Here is a 14,237-nt window from a genome sequence, read left to right on the forward strand (position 1 = left end):
CACAAGGAAAAACATGGTAATTTTCCTTCTGTTCTTTTCATCTTCCTAACTTTGAAACTAAACTAAAAAAACTGTCACAATAATGTTATTTCATATGCGTGTATATCAGAATTTCCCTATAAACTAGCACCTTGTACTTTGCCATATATACCGCTTTTTGATTTATGATTTTTTTTTTCTATTATTGTTTTTACAAAATTCCCGAAGCACAACTGCATTCTGTGTAATCAGACTGGAGACAGAAAATGACCTATAAGAGTAACAACCTTTTTGAATGAACAAAGAGGAACATATTTTGAATTCAAAGTAACATATTACTAAAAGCTGTTTTAGTGAAGAGTCTGCACCTGACAGAGATGCAGAGTGATGACTAATGATGTAAAAGAAAGGATGTGTATATGCTCATGCATTTTTGTCATAAAAATGAAATATGTATAATTTTATAGCAAATAGTGGGCTAACTAACCAGAAAAACATATCCTTAAACAGAGGTATATTTAAAGCACGAATTTATGTATATTAGAGAAGAATTTCAGAATGACAGAGCATCTCAAATTTAAATTTCTTAGCAGAGTTCAAATGACTGAAGACCTTCACAAGCTATACATTTATATATTCAGAGAAATAAAAAAAAAAAAAAAAAAAAAAAGAATGTTGCCTTACCCGGCCAACTAGTATTGGTTCAGGTCCAGAAAATTCTTCTAATACAAACATTTGATTCCAAACCCAGCCTCTCTTGGAGCGGTTCAAAACCCTTTGTTCTTCAGTTAGCCTTTTTAGTCCTGTACTGGATCCACTTGGTAGTACTTGAGATTGATTCATTGGAGCCATAAAAATGGAAGGAAGTACAGTAATCCATAATATTATTAATGGAGTCCATGTATCCATAAGCATTTCCGTTAGTCTTTCTGGCATTGTACCACAAGCTACGCAAATCACCACAGAAATGAAATTATTATTTTGCTTTCCTCCAGACTGCAGCAATCCAATTCATCATGCAGTACAGAACATTTACTTACAGCTCCTCCATGTGTTTACAGCACAGTCAATGTAAAAATAGCTTAGATTATAAAAACATGATCCATTGAGTTTTCCAGTCATTAAAGATTCCTGGTGGGGGGAGAAAAAAAAGGTCATATCAGTGACTAAAGAGCTTAGGAAAGTGTTCCAAAAGATCTCATTTACTTTTACATCATAAACAAGCCACGTTAGGTTTTCAATTTGTAGTATGTAATACTAGTGTATATTAAATAGTTTAAAACAAACAAACAAACTTAAGCAGTTCTGAAAATTCCTTCATTGCCTGCAATAGTGAGGGAAGACCCAGATGAGTGTTCACACACACTCAGGAACACATTTGACTTGTAGTTTGTCTTGGAGCCTGAAGATGTTCTGGCCCTATTATTAGCCTATACTTTAAATGCGGTCATAAACGCTTAGCACTTAAAATAACAAGAAGTCAAATAAAATAATGATCTTCCATATAGACTTATCTTCTTTTCCTCCACCAGAGAAAAAGATTTGCTTCTGCTAAGCGTATAAAGCTCCAATAGTACGTTCTCATATCAGTAATCATCAAGCTGCAACAGCACTGAGCTCTGCAAAACCTTCACAACCCAATAGAGGAACAAGGCTGGTAAGTCCACTGCGAAATCCACGATTCCCAAAACGGAACACTACCAAAGCCCAGGTAAGCTCATTTATGCACGTCTGCCCTACAGGACTCTCGGTGTCTCTCTCTCTCACTTTCAGAGAAAACACGCAGTCAGATTTGATTCCAAAGACATTTTCCTTGGTAGACATTTGGGAGCATTTAGTCTGTCTTTCTCCACCCACCCTTCTGTGTATTAGAAGGCCACATCAGGTCTCACCTCAGCGTAAATGTTCCCTAAAACGGACAAGTAAGTTAACATAGCTGGGCTAGCTACTGCCACAGTGATTGGCAAAACCTGAAATGCAGCCATAGATCACTTAGCAAGATAAATGCAGCACAGCTCAGGGAGAAGGGCTACATTACAGCTACTCTAATGAGGCTGGAGTTTTGTAAAAAGATTCCTGATACATTTTCATTGACTGATTCATATCCAAGCAATCTCAAGAGAAACCACTGTATACTAGGAAGGCAGAACTGCATACTCACAAACTTACACCATACCTGAGGCTGTTTTTTTCCCTTTAAAATGAACATCTAGTGTTGCTGGACTACAGAAATCTTGTAGGGGCTGTTTATTGGGGGCTGGGTTGTGTTTTTTATTTTTTGGATTCAGACACGCTCATGGAGGAAGACATTTGAAGATGTGAATAATGCCAATACATGTTAGCTGTTATTTTAAAAGCAAACAATGTAAAAAGTCATTTTTTTTTAAACTTCAGTAATTGCCAAAGCAACTGTGAAATGTATTGCATGAAAATCTGAAACTGTGAGAAACTTGTCTTCTTAAAAGGGGAGAAGAGCTGTTATCAAACTAAAACTCAATATCTCAAATACCATGGAAGAATGGTGAGCTAATAGCGCAGTGCTTTGACAATGCATCAAGAATGAGGTGAATACCCATTACGGAAGTAACTGTGTAGCTTAGAAACATCATTTAGGCCTCATTGCCAACTGAGATGGAAAGAAAAGAAATCAGAGAATACAATGTGCTTTTGCAATGAATTTTTTTGAAAAAAATGTGAGAAGGAAGAGAGGTCTTCAATATTTCTACCTTCTCTAAGTTCCAGAGAAAAGAAAAGTACATGGAGCAAACACTCAAATGGCTCAATGGAAGGGTCTGCCAAATCACTTCTTAAAGCACTTTTGGTCTCAGGAATTAAAGGGAGGCTATTGATGCCACTGTCTGGCACGTGTTAAAAGGCCAGATTTCCTGGAGCACGTTTGGCTGTAGAAGGTAGCAGAAGAGAGAATCAGCCAAACTTGAAACAACATTACACAGTTCATTTGTATGGGATCCTTGTGGCATGAGTGGACTTGTATGCATGTGCATTGAGACAGGTTTTTCTCATTCTTTCAGTGGAGCAAGAATTGAAACACAGGAGAAATAGGACCACTGTAAAACAGAGTAATAGCCATCATTTTCAACCAGTACCCAGGATTAAACTCAAAACTGGGACAATAAACTGAAAGCACAATTGAAAAGTCTTTTTCCATCACTGAGGAGCTCTGAGGAGCTTCAGTGTTTATATCCAAAGTGATGTTTGACCCAGAAATGGAGGCCCACCAGAAACCAACTACTATGCTATACCTTTGTCCCTGAAAGCTTTAAAATGAAAAAGTAGGTCATGACTGATTTTCTTACTCTTCCAGTTCAAATTGCTATAGTGTTTTTCTTTTTTCTTTTCTTTTTTTTTTTTTTTTTTTTTTTTTTTTTGCCTACTCACAAGACCAAGTAATAATAAGGTAAAGCACCTCTTTCATATTCAAAAGGCTTTTTGAAAACAATTCCTAATTAATCTGCACAGGCTGTCTTTTTCTAAAAGAGATGAAATAAATGAGATAAAATACTATGATGCTCATAGAAACATTTTTGTTTGAAGTAAGAACAGGATATTTGTTTTTCAAGCTGCCACTCTGAATCTTTGGCAAGCATTAAGTTCACTTGTGTGCATCACCCCTCATTTCTACCCCCTGACTTCCTGCCTGTTACTCTTCACTTATCCCAGCAAATTTCGGTCCTATCCCCCAGCACTAATGCATCAAGGCTCACTGTGACTGGACTGTCCTCATGGTAGTTCCCTATTCAGCAATACTTTAATGCAATCGAATCAAAAGCACACCAAAAATATTAATAATGCACACACAATGTCATTAGACCTAACTCAATGAAATAGCCCAGGGAAGGGTACCATTAGGCAAGCACAGTGAACGTGAAACTGTAAGAGATTCTCATGTGCCAGCTTTCCTGTAGGCACGTGCTAGGCAGTACAGTGTAAAAATATATATATATATTAATAATCTTTTTCATGCATCCATGTACATCATGGGAACATAATCCTCCTTTAACAGTAGATCTTGGTAAGTATCTCCACAGCTGAACCTAGACTGTTGGAGCTTTCTGAGAAACAGACTCTCATTAGACTGCTCTGTCAGTGAACAGTGGCATTTACTTTGTGCAATGCATGGAGATTTTACTTTCCCCAAATCTCTTGTCCAAATTTGGAAATAAATTTCCTTCTCCATTCCTGGGTGCAGAACACCATGTAGATAGTTGGGAACCAATTGAAGGCATCATTAAATGCTTGTCCCTGCAATTTTCATAGTCTAATAGGAAAATCAAGAAGCGCTGAGTTACAATCAGGTATAATCTTCTGGTTTAGGTGTGTAGGAGCACATGATAAGCTCCTGAAACAGGCTACTGTAACAGTACTAAACAGCCACATGCAAAGGGAGCTTTTGGAGCCAGGAAAAACTGGCAGAAATATTATCCCTTCTCATGTTACATCAGGGTCTAAAGGAGTGATGAGCACGGACTGATGGTGAAGTTACTCCGAGAAGCCAAAACTACTTTGTGCTAAGTGACTGGGAGAGTACTAGCACATGGCCCTTGAAAGAGCATCTTTCCAGCTTCATAAAATTGCGTTGCTTTTGATAAAAACATAATGGCTGTGGGCTGTTTTCATTAACAAAACCTCACCATTCTCTAAGTGATTTCCCAGTATAGCACATGATATATGCAACTACAGATACAACTCTAATTCAGAAAAGCTGTTTACAAAACAGCCTGAGTTGGTCATGTGCCCCTGAGAGGGGAAAGTGCTATTTAAAATATAAAGAATATAACAAATAGATGAAAGGAAGTGTCACACTATGCCAGATAACAGAGGTTCAGAAAACTGTCTTATGTTTCAAACATGTAAGACTATTTGTAAATTTGGTTATCCACGCATAATTTACAGAGAAATAGGGATAAAGATAAGCAGTTTGTTTTCCACTTGTTCTACGTGCTGATAAACTTTAAGAAAAATATTATTCTATTACTATTACAAGAAAATTCATTTTGACGAGTCAGAATCCAGTATAACAGAAGTCATAGTTGATATTCTAACTGATGATGCTTCTCATTTTGTGTAACGTGTTTTGAAAGTTTTGTGGTTCCTAGCATATCTGAAATAATTTCATTGCGGTTATTTTAGAGTCAGCTTGTAGCTTTAAAAGGTAGCCACTGGAATGCAGTAAATTTGTTAAAAAAAAAGATTACAAAGGTTAAAAAAATGTAGCTTACAAAGGTTAAAAAATGTAGTTTACTGTAGCTTAACTGCTTACTGAAAAAGAAGCAGAGTAAGATCATAAAAAGCTTTAAAAAAATCAATTTATTTTTAGATTTCAAACCACAGAATATCTATCTCAAGTAAACTACTTCATTACAGTGCTAGTGTGTTGACTTACACCATGATCTTAGTTTGAGATTTTACAGCCACTCTAGTGTTTCTTCACATAAGAGACATATGGGGTCATCGTAAGATCTACAAAGGTGGTATTTTTTTGTTTTGTTTTATTTTTTAAATAAATTCATTCTTCATTTACCTTATCATTCATAGTGATAAGCAAGAGCAAAGACCTTCAACCTCGCTACTTCATTAGGCTATATTTTATCAATTACTAAACGGATGTTATTAAGTTAAAAACAAAAAAATAAAAAGAAAAAAAAATCATGAAACACTTTTATATTAAAAAAATTACACTAGAGATGCTAGAGAAAAGTTGGTGGTGTATGCAGAGAGCAAGTTTTTGTGGAGTTTACAGAACCTTTTAGATTTTGGACACTAAATGAATCTTTTAGCACGTATTCAGAAGACTGATATCAGACTGTCACTATAAGATGAGGTAAATGAGACATAAAATCAATGGAGTACCAGTGGAAATGTTTTAGATCTCTGCCCATAATCCCTACCTTTGATGCCTATTCAGTACAGGCCAACCTGCATCACAACACAAGCAGCCTCCAACAATAGATGAGAGGTGTTCATTTACCCATCGCCCAGAGTTCCAGCTAGCACGGTGTGGCAGCAGGCAGGCAGCCTTTGCATTTTGCATGTCTCCTTTGGAGCCTTGAAATTCCATCTGACCCACGGGGGGTTTCGTGTCCAAAAGAATAAATTGAATTCAATTTCTGCCAAAAATAAGGATCCTTCTTTCTGCCAAATGATTTGAGCTGTGGGTAATGATTTTCATATAGATTAGGAGAATAAAATAGCAAGGTTAATCAGGTGCCCTTAACAAAAATGTACATCTTGTGACTTCCTTTATTTGGAATTCATTAAGCACCAGTGAGTTTCTCTTTACACTATCACAAGTCTCCCACAGCTCATGATCAGGTATTGCATTTCCCTGTCAATAGGGCTGCAAACTCAGGATCTTCATGGTCTGCACACAGGCATAAGTATTTTGTACCCTTTAGCATCTGTGAATTCCTTGTTATTGTTCAAATTACTTCCCTCCCCCCCAGCTGTTTCTCTGTTTCCTGCCTTTCTGTCCCCACACCAGCTACAGTATCTTTTATGGTTTTGTTTTGGCTTCATATGGCTCTTCCTGTTCTTTATGCTCTTTAGGTATCCTCCGTACTGCAGGTACGGGCTGCACCATCACTTAGGCATCCCAGTCCCATTTCTCCAGGCTTCAGACAGGGTCCTTTTCCATCAATTGCAGCAACATGATGCAAAGCCTTCCCACCATGGGAAGCACAATTATCTTTCCTCCACTGATCCTCGTTTAGCAGCACAGGAAAGCCTTAAGTTTTCAACAGTAAAAATATAAGGCCTTCGCACTCCCTAGCATTTCAGTCTTACTTTTAGGAATCACTCCTACTTGTAAGAGAACTGCAATGAAGATTTTAATTTGTCATTAAAGCAGAACTAAACCAAAGTGAGTCAGAATAGATTGAGACACCATAACCAACAAATAATCCCATCATCTCTGTCCCCTAATTTTGCTACACACTCATCCTGTTTCCAGCACATATCCACTCTGCTGTACCTGAACTCGATTTTAAATTGCAGCCACCTCATGTTTTTCCTGCAAAACAATGAGTACTTTTTGCTATGAACAACGATTATTTTCCAGTGGATTACTCATGCGCGTAAAGACTATTTACATGCAAAAAAAAAAAATAAAGTAAGAAACAGTTCTTCACCTTACTGAGAGATGAAGAGGGACTGAGAGTGCAACCATGTGCCCTACCAGGCAGTAGGTAAGATGTGCTTGCAGTGCCCACAAGTCAGAGCACTTGCGTGCTCTGGTATGCCCAGGCTGGGCTTCACTGCCTCTCTCATCTGCCAGCTAACTGCATGGGCAGCCACTCCCTAACCCAGTTCTGTCAAAGTGATCTCGTTAACTTAAACATTTTTAATAGGAAGGTGTCTTTTAAACCAAATTATTTTGACAGAGCTGGGTTAGGCCATTGCTCACGCTATTCTTCCACCAACAGCAATGCTAATTTACAACGCTCTTGCAGCCCCCTGCCCCCAACATGCCAGCTGCATGTGTCCCATCATCCTTCTCCATTCTCAGTTCCTCACCGCAGTTTATGGTCCCCTTCATTGTGCCATTTGTGAGACAACACCAGAAGCCAGATCAGTGAACTGACACGGCTTAAAAAAATTCCAAAGCTTCATTTCAAGAAGTCTTTTCCTTTACATTTATAAGCCAGATCATTGCCCAGATCTAGTTTACAGCATGGCTGCACAAGCAGTTGCATCAGCACAACTGAAGAGCCCATAAACTACAGGACAATGACAAAGTTTTGAAAACAGCTGTGCTGCCTAAGAGCATATGAAGCTTGGCCATGTACTTCAGAGAGCAGACACAAAAGGTTGAATCAACAAAACTGAATAGAGGGTAACTTCTGGAAAAGGGGAGGGAATGAGCAGCTACGGACAGATAAACTACTTAATAAAACTCTGGCAGACTCCTAGTATATTGCCATGGCAAGTCTGATGCAGCTCCATCCACTGATGTTGTCAGATTTTAGGGACGGAAATCTCTCCCAGGGGCTCAGCAGTAGCCAGAGGTGCTGTTCTGAGGCTGTCTCTATCAGAAGGGGAGCTCCCAGCCACCCTGACCACCTGCAGCACACACCACTGCTTGGTGGTGAGCCAGCAGCCAGGTTGTGGGCCGTACATGTTCTAGGCATGGCCCCAAGTCATAATTATACTTGGTAGCTGCTCTGAATTTTACTGGCTAGCAGTGATTTTAAGGGACTGTTATGTCACCTGGAGTTAACTGCAGCGCAAAGCAGCATTATCCACATGGCTTTTCCTCTAGGCAAAGCACCTGAAATTTCAGAGGAAGGAAAATGTTATGCTAACTCTGCACTAGCGTGCAGGGTAATGTACACTTGAGGAGTATTTCATGCTGTCAGATATGTGCAGGAAAGAATTCTGCCAATTGGTGCAAATCAACTGTCCAAGTTTGTATTATACATTTTGTGTAGCAATTTGCTTACAGTTGCTGAGTGAATCAAAGGCAGTTATCTAAAGAATTACTTATTTTAGCATATGGTGACAGATTCCACCTCTCTCTTTCCTTTGGTCTTACATTTTCTGTCCTACACAGATGCACACAGAGGAATTCACTGTGCAAATATATGCCACCAGGTTTTCTAAACTTAGTCATGCATTGCTGCTCTTTATAGTTAAAGATACCTGAGCAGTTCTTTAGGTTATTAGGCAAGTTTTTACACTTGCATCAAGTGCTAAGGGAACGTCTTAAGCACAGGACTCACCAGTTCTTACACCTGACATACAGCAGATGGAATCCATATGCTTGCACCGAGGTTATACAGACATACAGGTACACATACACAAATACAGAAATGCAATGGTTTCCTTGCTATATGGACCTATGATACTGAATGGAGAGGTTCTTCATCCATCTTTACATTTATTATTAGCAAAAGCTGGTCGCTTCAGTTTTTGGGGTATGTTTCAGGGGCAGAGGGAAGAATGAGAAAAGCTTTTTTGAAGACACAGATTCCTCCTCCTTAGTTTCCTTACTCTTCTCCCTTAATTAGAAAGAACTGTGACTAGTGTCCCAGTGTCCTAGAGAAGAGGCTACTACAGGAAATAGGTCATTACACAACCTGACTAATGCTTTGGGATAGAGAAAATGCTACGTGCATCACACTGAAATGTATCTTTAATCGAACAATTTAACAAATTGGCCATTGTTCTTTGGTAACAGAATATTATTTGATAATCATACCTACAAGGTCTAATTTATGTTAGTGATTAGCTAAACCTTATGCTTTTTGTCAAATATTTACTTTTCATTAAAAAAAAAAAAAAAGTGAGAGTACCTCCTCTATTGTAATCAACAGAATTTCTTGTTGGGGATATTTTTGTTAAGCTTTGATACTAAAATCAGTATAGGCCAAAGTTAAAGCTGCCAAGGCTCTGCTACTTTGTATGGAAACTGGTCAGCCTCTGGAGAAGCGTTCACTACTTCACACAACCAGAGTGCATAAATAAAAAAGTTGCCTTGCTAGCACTGCCAAACTATTTTTCTGGTACATTTTATTATTACTTGCATTGTATAGCATTCAGAAATTTCAGTCATGAGTCCAACTGTGCTAGATATTGTGCAGACACAGGACAAAGAGCAGTATGTGCTCCACAGAGTTTGCAGTTGAAGTAATTGACTTGTTTGATTGCATTTCCACTCCAAAGGAATGAGTATCCATAATACTTTAGGTGGATTTTTATATTTTTTTTAAAAAGATAAGACAGCTGATACCAAAGGAATAGACATTAAAATGACGATATAGTTATTTTATGTCTACCACAGAACAAAAAGTATTTGTGAACTTCCCTTTCAGCTTCTTATACTTATAAAAGAAAAAAAAAAAAAAAAGATTTCTTTCCAGGTGTATGGGAGTCAGATACCCTACTGATCTGTGTCAGAACATCAGTTCACCTCACGCCATCGTGCTGAGAAGCTCACGATGCAAGCTCAAAACAGAGAGAGAAGAAAGCCAAAACCTGTTTGAACAGATAAGGTGGTCCAGAAACTTAAACACGACAAAAATAGTCATATCTGCATTGTTTTCATTCTATATGTAGTAAGAGGAATAAAGTGGGTTTTATTCTCTAAAGTCCCCAGATTAAAGCGATTTTTTCTTCAACTAAAACAGAATTGTGTTACATACAGATTTAATAGCTCCAGCTCATGCCAACCTCATCTCTCAGACCAAGGTTCATTTTTCGAGGGTGTATTACATAATTTGAAGACGTATACCACTTTTAAAGGAGAGAGGGGAAAAAAGCTAGTTGTGCACAACAGGAAGAGTGCTCATAAAAAGGCAAACAGAATTGGCCTGTGACTGAGAATTAGGTGTTAACCACGCTCTGCCTAGGGCATCGTTTATCATGAGAGTTTCAGCAGCTGGGATGTGCTTATCCTGTACTTGCTGAAAAAATGTTTAAATATTAATGGAGAACATAAATATCTTGCTTTCTGGGCTTCTTTTCCGGTCCTTTTTTTTTTCTTCTTTTTTTTTTTTTTTTTTCTTTTAAAGAACAGAGCTCTGTTCTTTAAACTGGTTTTCTTTAAAGGATGTCAGATATTCTATATGTAATTAAGCAAAACACAGTAATTAAAGAAAAAAACACAAGTTTTCCTGACATATAATCTGATGAAACTAAAACTATAAAACCAAGTCTGCTCATCATGATTTAGTGAAAGCTATATCAACTTGTCAGCCACACACAAAAGTGAGCATAAACTAAAAAAGAAGAAATTTGATCATAACTGAGCTTTTCTAACTACATACAGTACTGCTGCAGTAAACTTATTCAAATCTTTTTGCTAAAACAGATGAAGAGGTGAAGGTTTTTAATTTTCCATTTTTGAAGTTGACTACAGTTTTCCAAGCAACTCATTAAAGTCGATGGTAAAGAATTGGGGTCTTGCAACAAGATCATGTTTTTCTTTTGCCACATTGAGGTTTTTGTGGGTTTTGTTTGCTTTTTTTTTTTTTAATCTGACTTTTGGAAAAGCACACAAATAAAGCTCAGACTGCAATACAGAATCCAAAGAAAATTTCACTAGCATTAAGTTCTGATGGTTTGTTCTTAAAACACAATCACAGCTATTCCATTCAATCCATAAAAGGAGTTCACACATAAAGCATTGCTTAATTATAAACAAACAAACAAAAAAAAACCACAAATAATGAACAGCACTACCTGTGAATACATACAGTTCATCTGCATTAGCATTTAGGGGTTTTAATATAATAATTTTATACATATATATATGATTAGTGAAATCATACATATATTAAATATATACATATCTGTGATTACAATAATCAGTGACTGCAAAGGAAATGGATTTAAATGTTATTCTGTGTTCCTCAAATTAGTCTAAGCATTCATTGCTTCCTAAGAGTAAGCTACTTCAAATGAAAATAGAATATATTAGAAAGTTGAGGTGATGAATTAATGACCTCCAAGAGTGACTGGTTTCATAATATTATATTCCAGCTCCCACAGCTAGTTGCAAAGACCTCTGCAAGACTGCAAGACACACTGAGCAACACCTTTTTGAGGCAGTCTGTAACTTAGGCACCACAGGGTTCAGTGGACACTTTTTGTGGAAGGTTTTGCTTCTTTGGATCTAAGATTGGTTACATTACTAATTCAAAGTCCGAGCAAGGTGCTGATTATTCTCAATTTCAGATTATTTTCACAAGCCATATCATGCTGCACACCTTGGAGAATCAATTCAATGAGTATTACCATTGCAGCTGATGGATAAAGGTTACAGTCTCATGCCTAGAAAGCAGGAATCAGTTTCCTGCCTGGAGTTAGCTGCTTTAAACTATATCCATTGGTACTGAACTGGATCAGAAGTCATCTTTCCATTTCAGCTTGCATGTAGCACTTCAGTCCCCAATGCTTTTTGCAGGCAAAATTATATTAATATAGTTGAAATGCCACTGTGTTGGTGTTATTTACTTGGTTGACAAAATGAGAAACTGAACAGATTCTAAAACAAAAGGATTAAGAGATCTATCTGAGAGGAAAAATATGTATATAAAAATTTGAAATATCAGACTGACTTGGACTTTATTTTGTTCTATTTCTATCTACTGCTCAAACAGTTATGTTCAGAAAGCTATGAAGTGAGCCACCTTTTCTATGGCAACAACACTAAGAAAAACGTTGAGTTTCCATCATCTAATTTAATTCTATTGATGTGATCTTATGGTAGCGATGATGCTTAAAGTGTTCCAAGCTCGAAATGCTTTAGCATTTCCCTCCCACTGAAAGAATTTGGTGTTATTTTAAACTCATGGTTGAAAGACTCTTATATGATTTTCAGGAATGCAGATATAACTCAGGTATATACCATAAAACACACAATTGTCATTATTAATAGTATATCCAGAAGGTCAGACTAATGACGTTGTAGAGGATAACAGAACACAAAATGAATACTGCTGAGATATTCAGTATCTTATGGTTCTTGGATATGCTATAAAAACACTCATTTATACTACATAACATAAGCTGTGGCTTTCTGTTACAGAGTATTCATAACCATCACTTGGAGATGCAAAGCATCAAGAGATTACAGTATGTGTTCACAACTCGTTCAGAAATTTAGAGGTCAGCTTATTTTCCCCTTGTCTTATTTTCCCAAAAGTCTCTCAGCTTTGGAAATGAAATTATCTCTATCTAACATGGGTCAAATGGGGGGATTCCAGGCCCCCATTTTCAGTAAGTGGCTGAAAAAGTTCCAGCTAAAGTCTCTAGGGCACTTAGGTTTTCCAAAATGAGTTCTTTAAAAAGTAAAATCTGCAAGTACATGATAAGAAATAGAGTGAAAATTCAGGGAGTACTTCAAGGGGTGACACAGATAAATCTGTATCTACAGGCAATTATTTGTTCTTACCTGTAAAGGCTCTAAATACCAAAGAAAGGATTTAATTTTTTTATTTTTTATTTTTTTCTAGCAAAGAAGACTGCAGCATATTTTCATAGTGATATAAATAAAATGTTCAAAGATCAATTAATGGATTATTTTTTAAAGATGTGGTATTATTGGAAAAAAAATAAAGATTACCATTGACAAAGAAAATCAATTTAAATCTGATTGTGGGACTCCTTCCCCATTTACAACTCTGTTTTGGACCTCAGTAGCTGATGGGAATGAATGAACTATATAGAAAAATCACAGAGTGACTTTGTCTAAGGAGGATTCTATCTCTCACAAATATGAAGACTTTTTTTTGAAGAAAGGTATAAACGGAAAAGATGTCCTATACATGGATACTTCTTATTAAAGCCAGCTTTGTTTGTTTAGACACACATACTTCTTACTTTTTTAATCTCGTAAAAAAAAACAGACAAAGTAACTCTCTTGGCTAGCAGTCTGCTCAGTTAACAAATTGCTCACCTGTATATTTTAAGAACCTACTTCCATGAATACTTCAATCTCTGAAGACATTGAAGGCCCTCAGCTTACAGCTGGGCATACAAACCGAAGTTCTCTGCATCCAGGATGCAAGTTTTACAAGAAGGGAGAGCTAATACATAGTAAGCCTAAGAGGAAGTTAGCAGAAAGCTGCGCTCATTCTATATGCAATGAGGTAGAACAATAAGGCTGAACAGATGAAAACCTTACACATATTACATTATAATCAGTTCCCTTACTAGGGTTTTCCTGTCTCAGATATTCATACGACTAGGTTGGGAGGTGATACTACAGAGAGTTTTTGGTTTTTGATATTATCACATTTTATGGATGTAAAATTTGATAAATACACAAGTATGCACAATACTAACCACTTCTAGCTGCTTTATCATTTTTTAAGGCAGGTGAAGGGCACACTGGGGTAATTTTTCAGTCTTCCAAATATATTTATTATTTATTTATATTTACTGAGAAGCTTATCATGAAGTCTCCTCTTGTTCATAACAGTCTGGTATTGAATCTAGATGAGGAATACCATTCATACAGAAGTATTGCATATTTCTCCTCATCCTTATTGCAGAGAAACTTCAAGAATGTACAAAAAGAGGATGAGCAAAGTTAAGAGGATTCTTTATCTATAGCTTTGGTAGTTATCAGCTCTATTCTTTAATTGAAACTGAAGTGAGCAGCTGTTAGCTTCCCTTCTATTAAGCACTAATGTGGTAGATTTGAAACAATAAACAGTTAACGTTATTTGATTTCTCACAATCAACAGCCCCCCCAAAAAACATCTGGCAGCAATACCCAGAGACAAACGACTAGC

The 14,237-nt window shown here is 37.0% G+C and overlaps 1 protein-coding gene across 3 annotated transcripts in view; it reads right to left on the reverse strand.

The window, feature by feature from the left end:
* CDH8 (cadherin 8) overlaps window positions 1–14,237 on the reverse strand; it is a 201,688-nt gene that overhangs the window by 130,737 nt on the left and 56,714 nt on the right. For 2 of the 3 annotated variants that reach the window (XM_068693381.1, XM_068693382.1), the window contains 2 exons: window positions 1,020–1,110; window positions 664–926 (listed from right to left, as the gene is read on the reverse strand). In XM_068693381.1, coding sequence (XP_068549482.1) covers window positions 664–926; window positions 1,020–1,110 — 354 coding nt within the window. Of the gene's footprint in view, window positions 1–663; window positions 1,111–14,237 lie in introns of all 3 variants that reach the window. The other variant, XM_068693383.1, reaches the window with a different exon arrangement.

Source organism: Anas acuta, chromosome 10, assembly GCF_963932015.1.
Source record: "Anas acuta chromosome 10, bAnaAcu1.1, whole genome shotgun sequence".
In the NCBI taxonomy this organism is placed as follows: domain Eukaryota; kingdom Metazoa; phylum Chordata; class Aves; order Anseriformes; family Anatidae; genus Anas; species Anas acuta.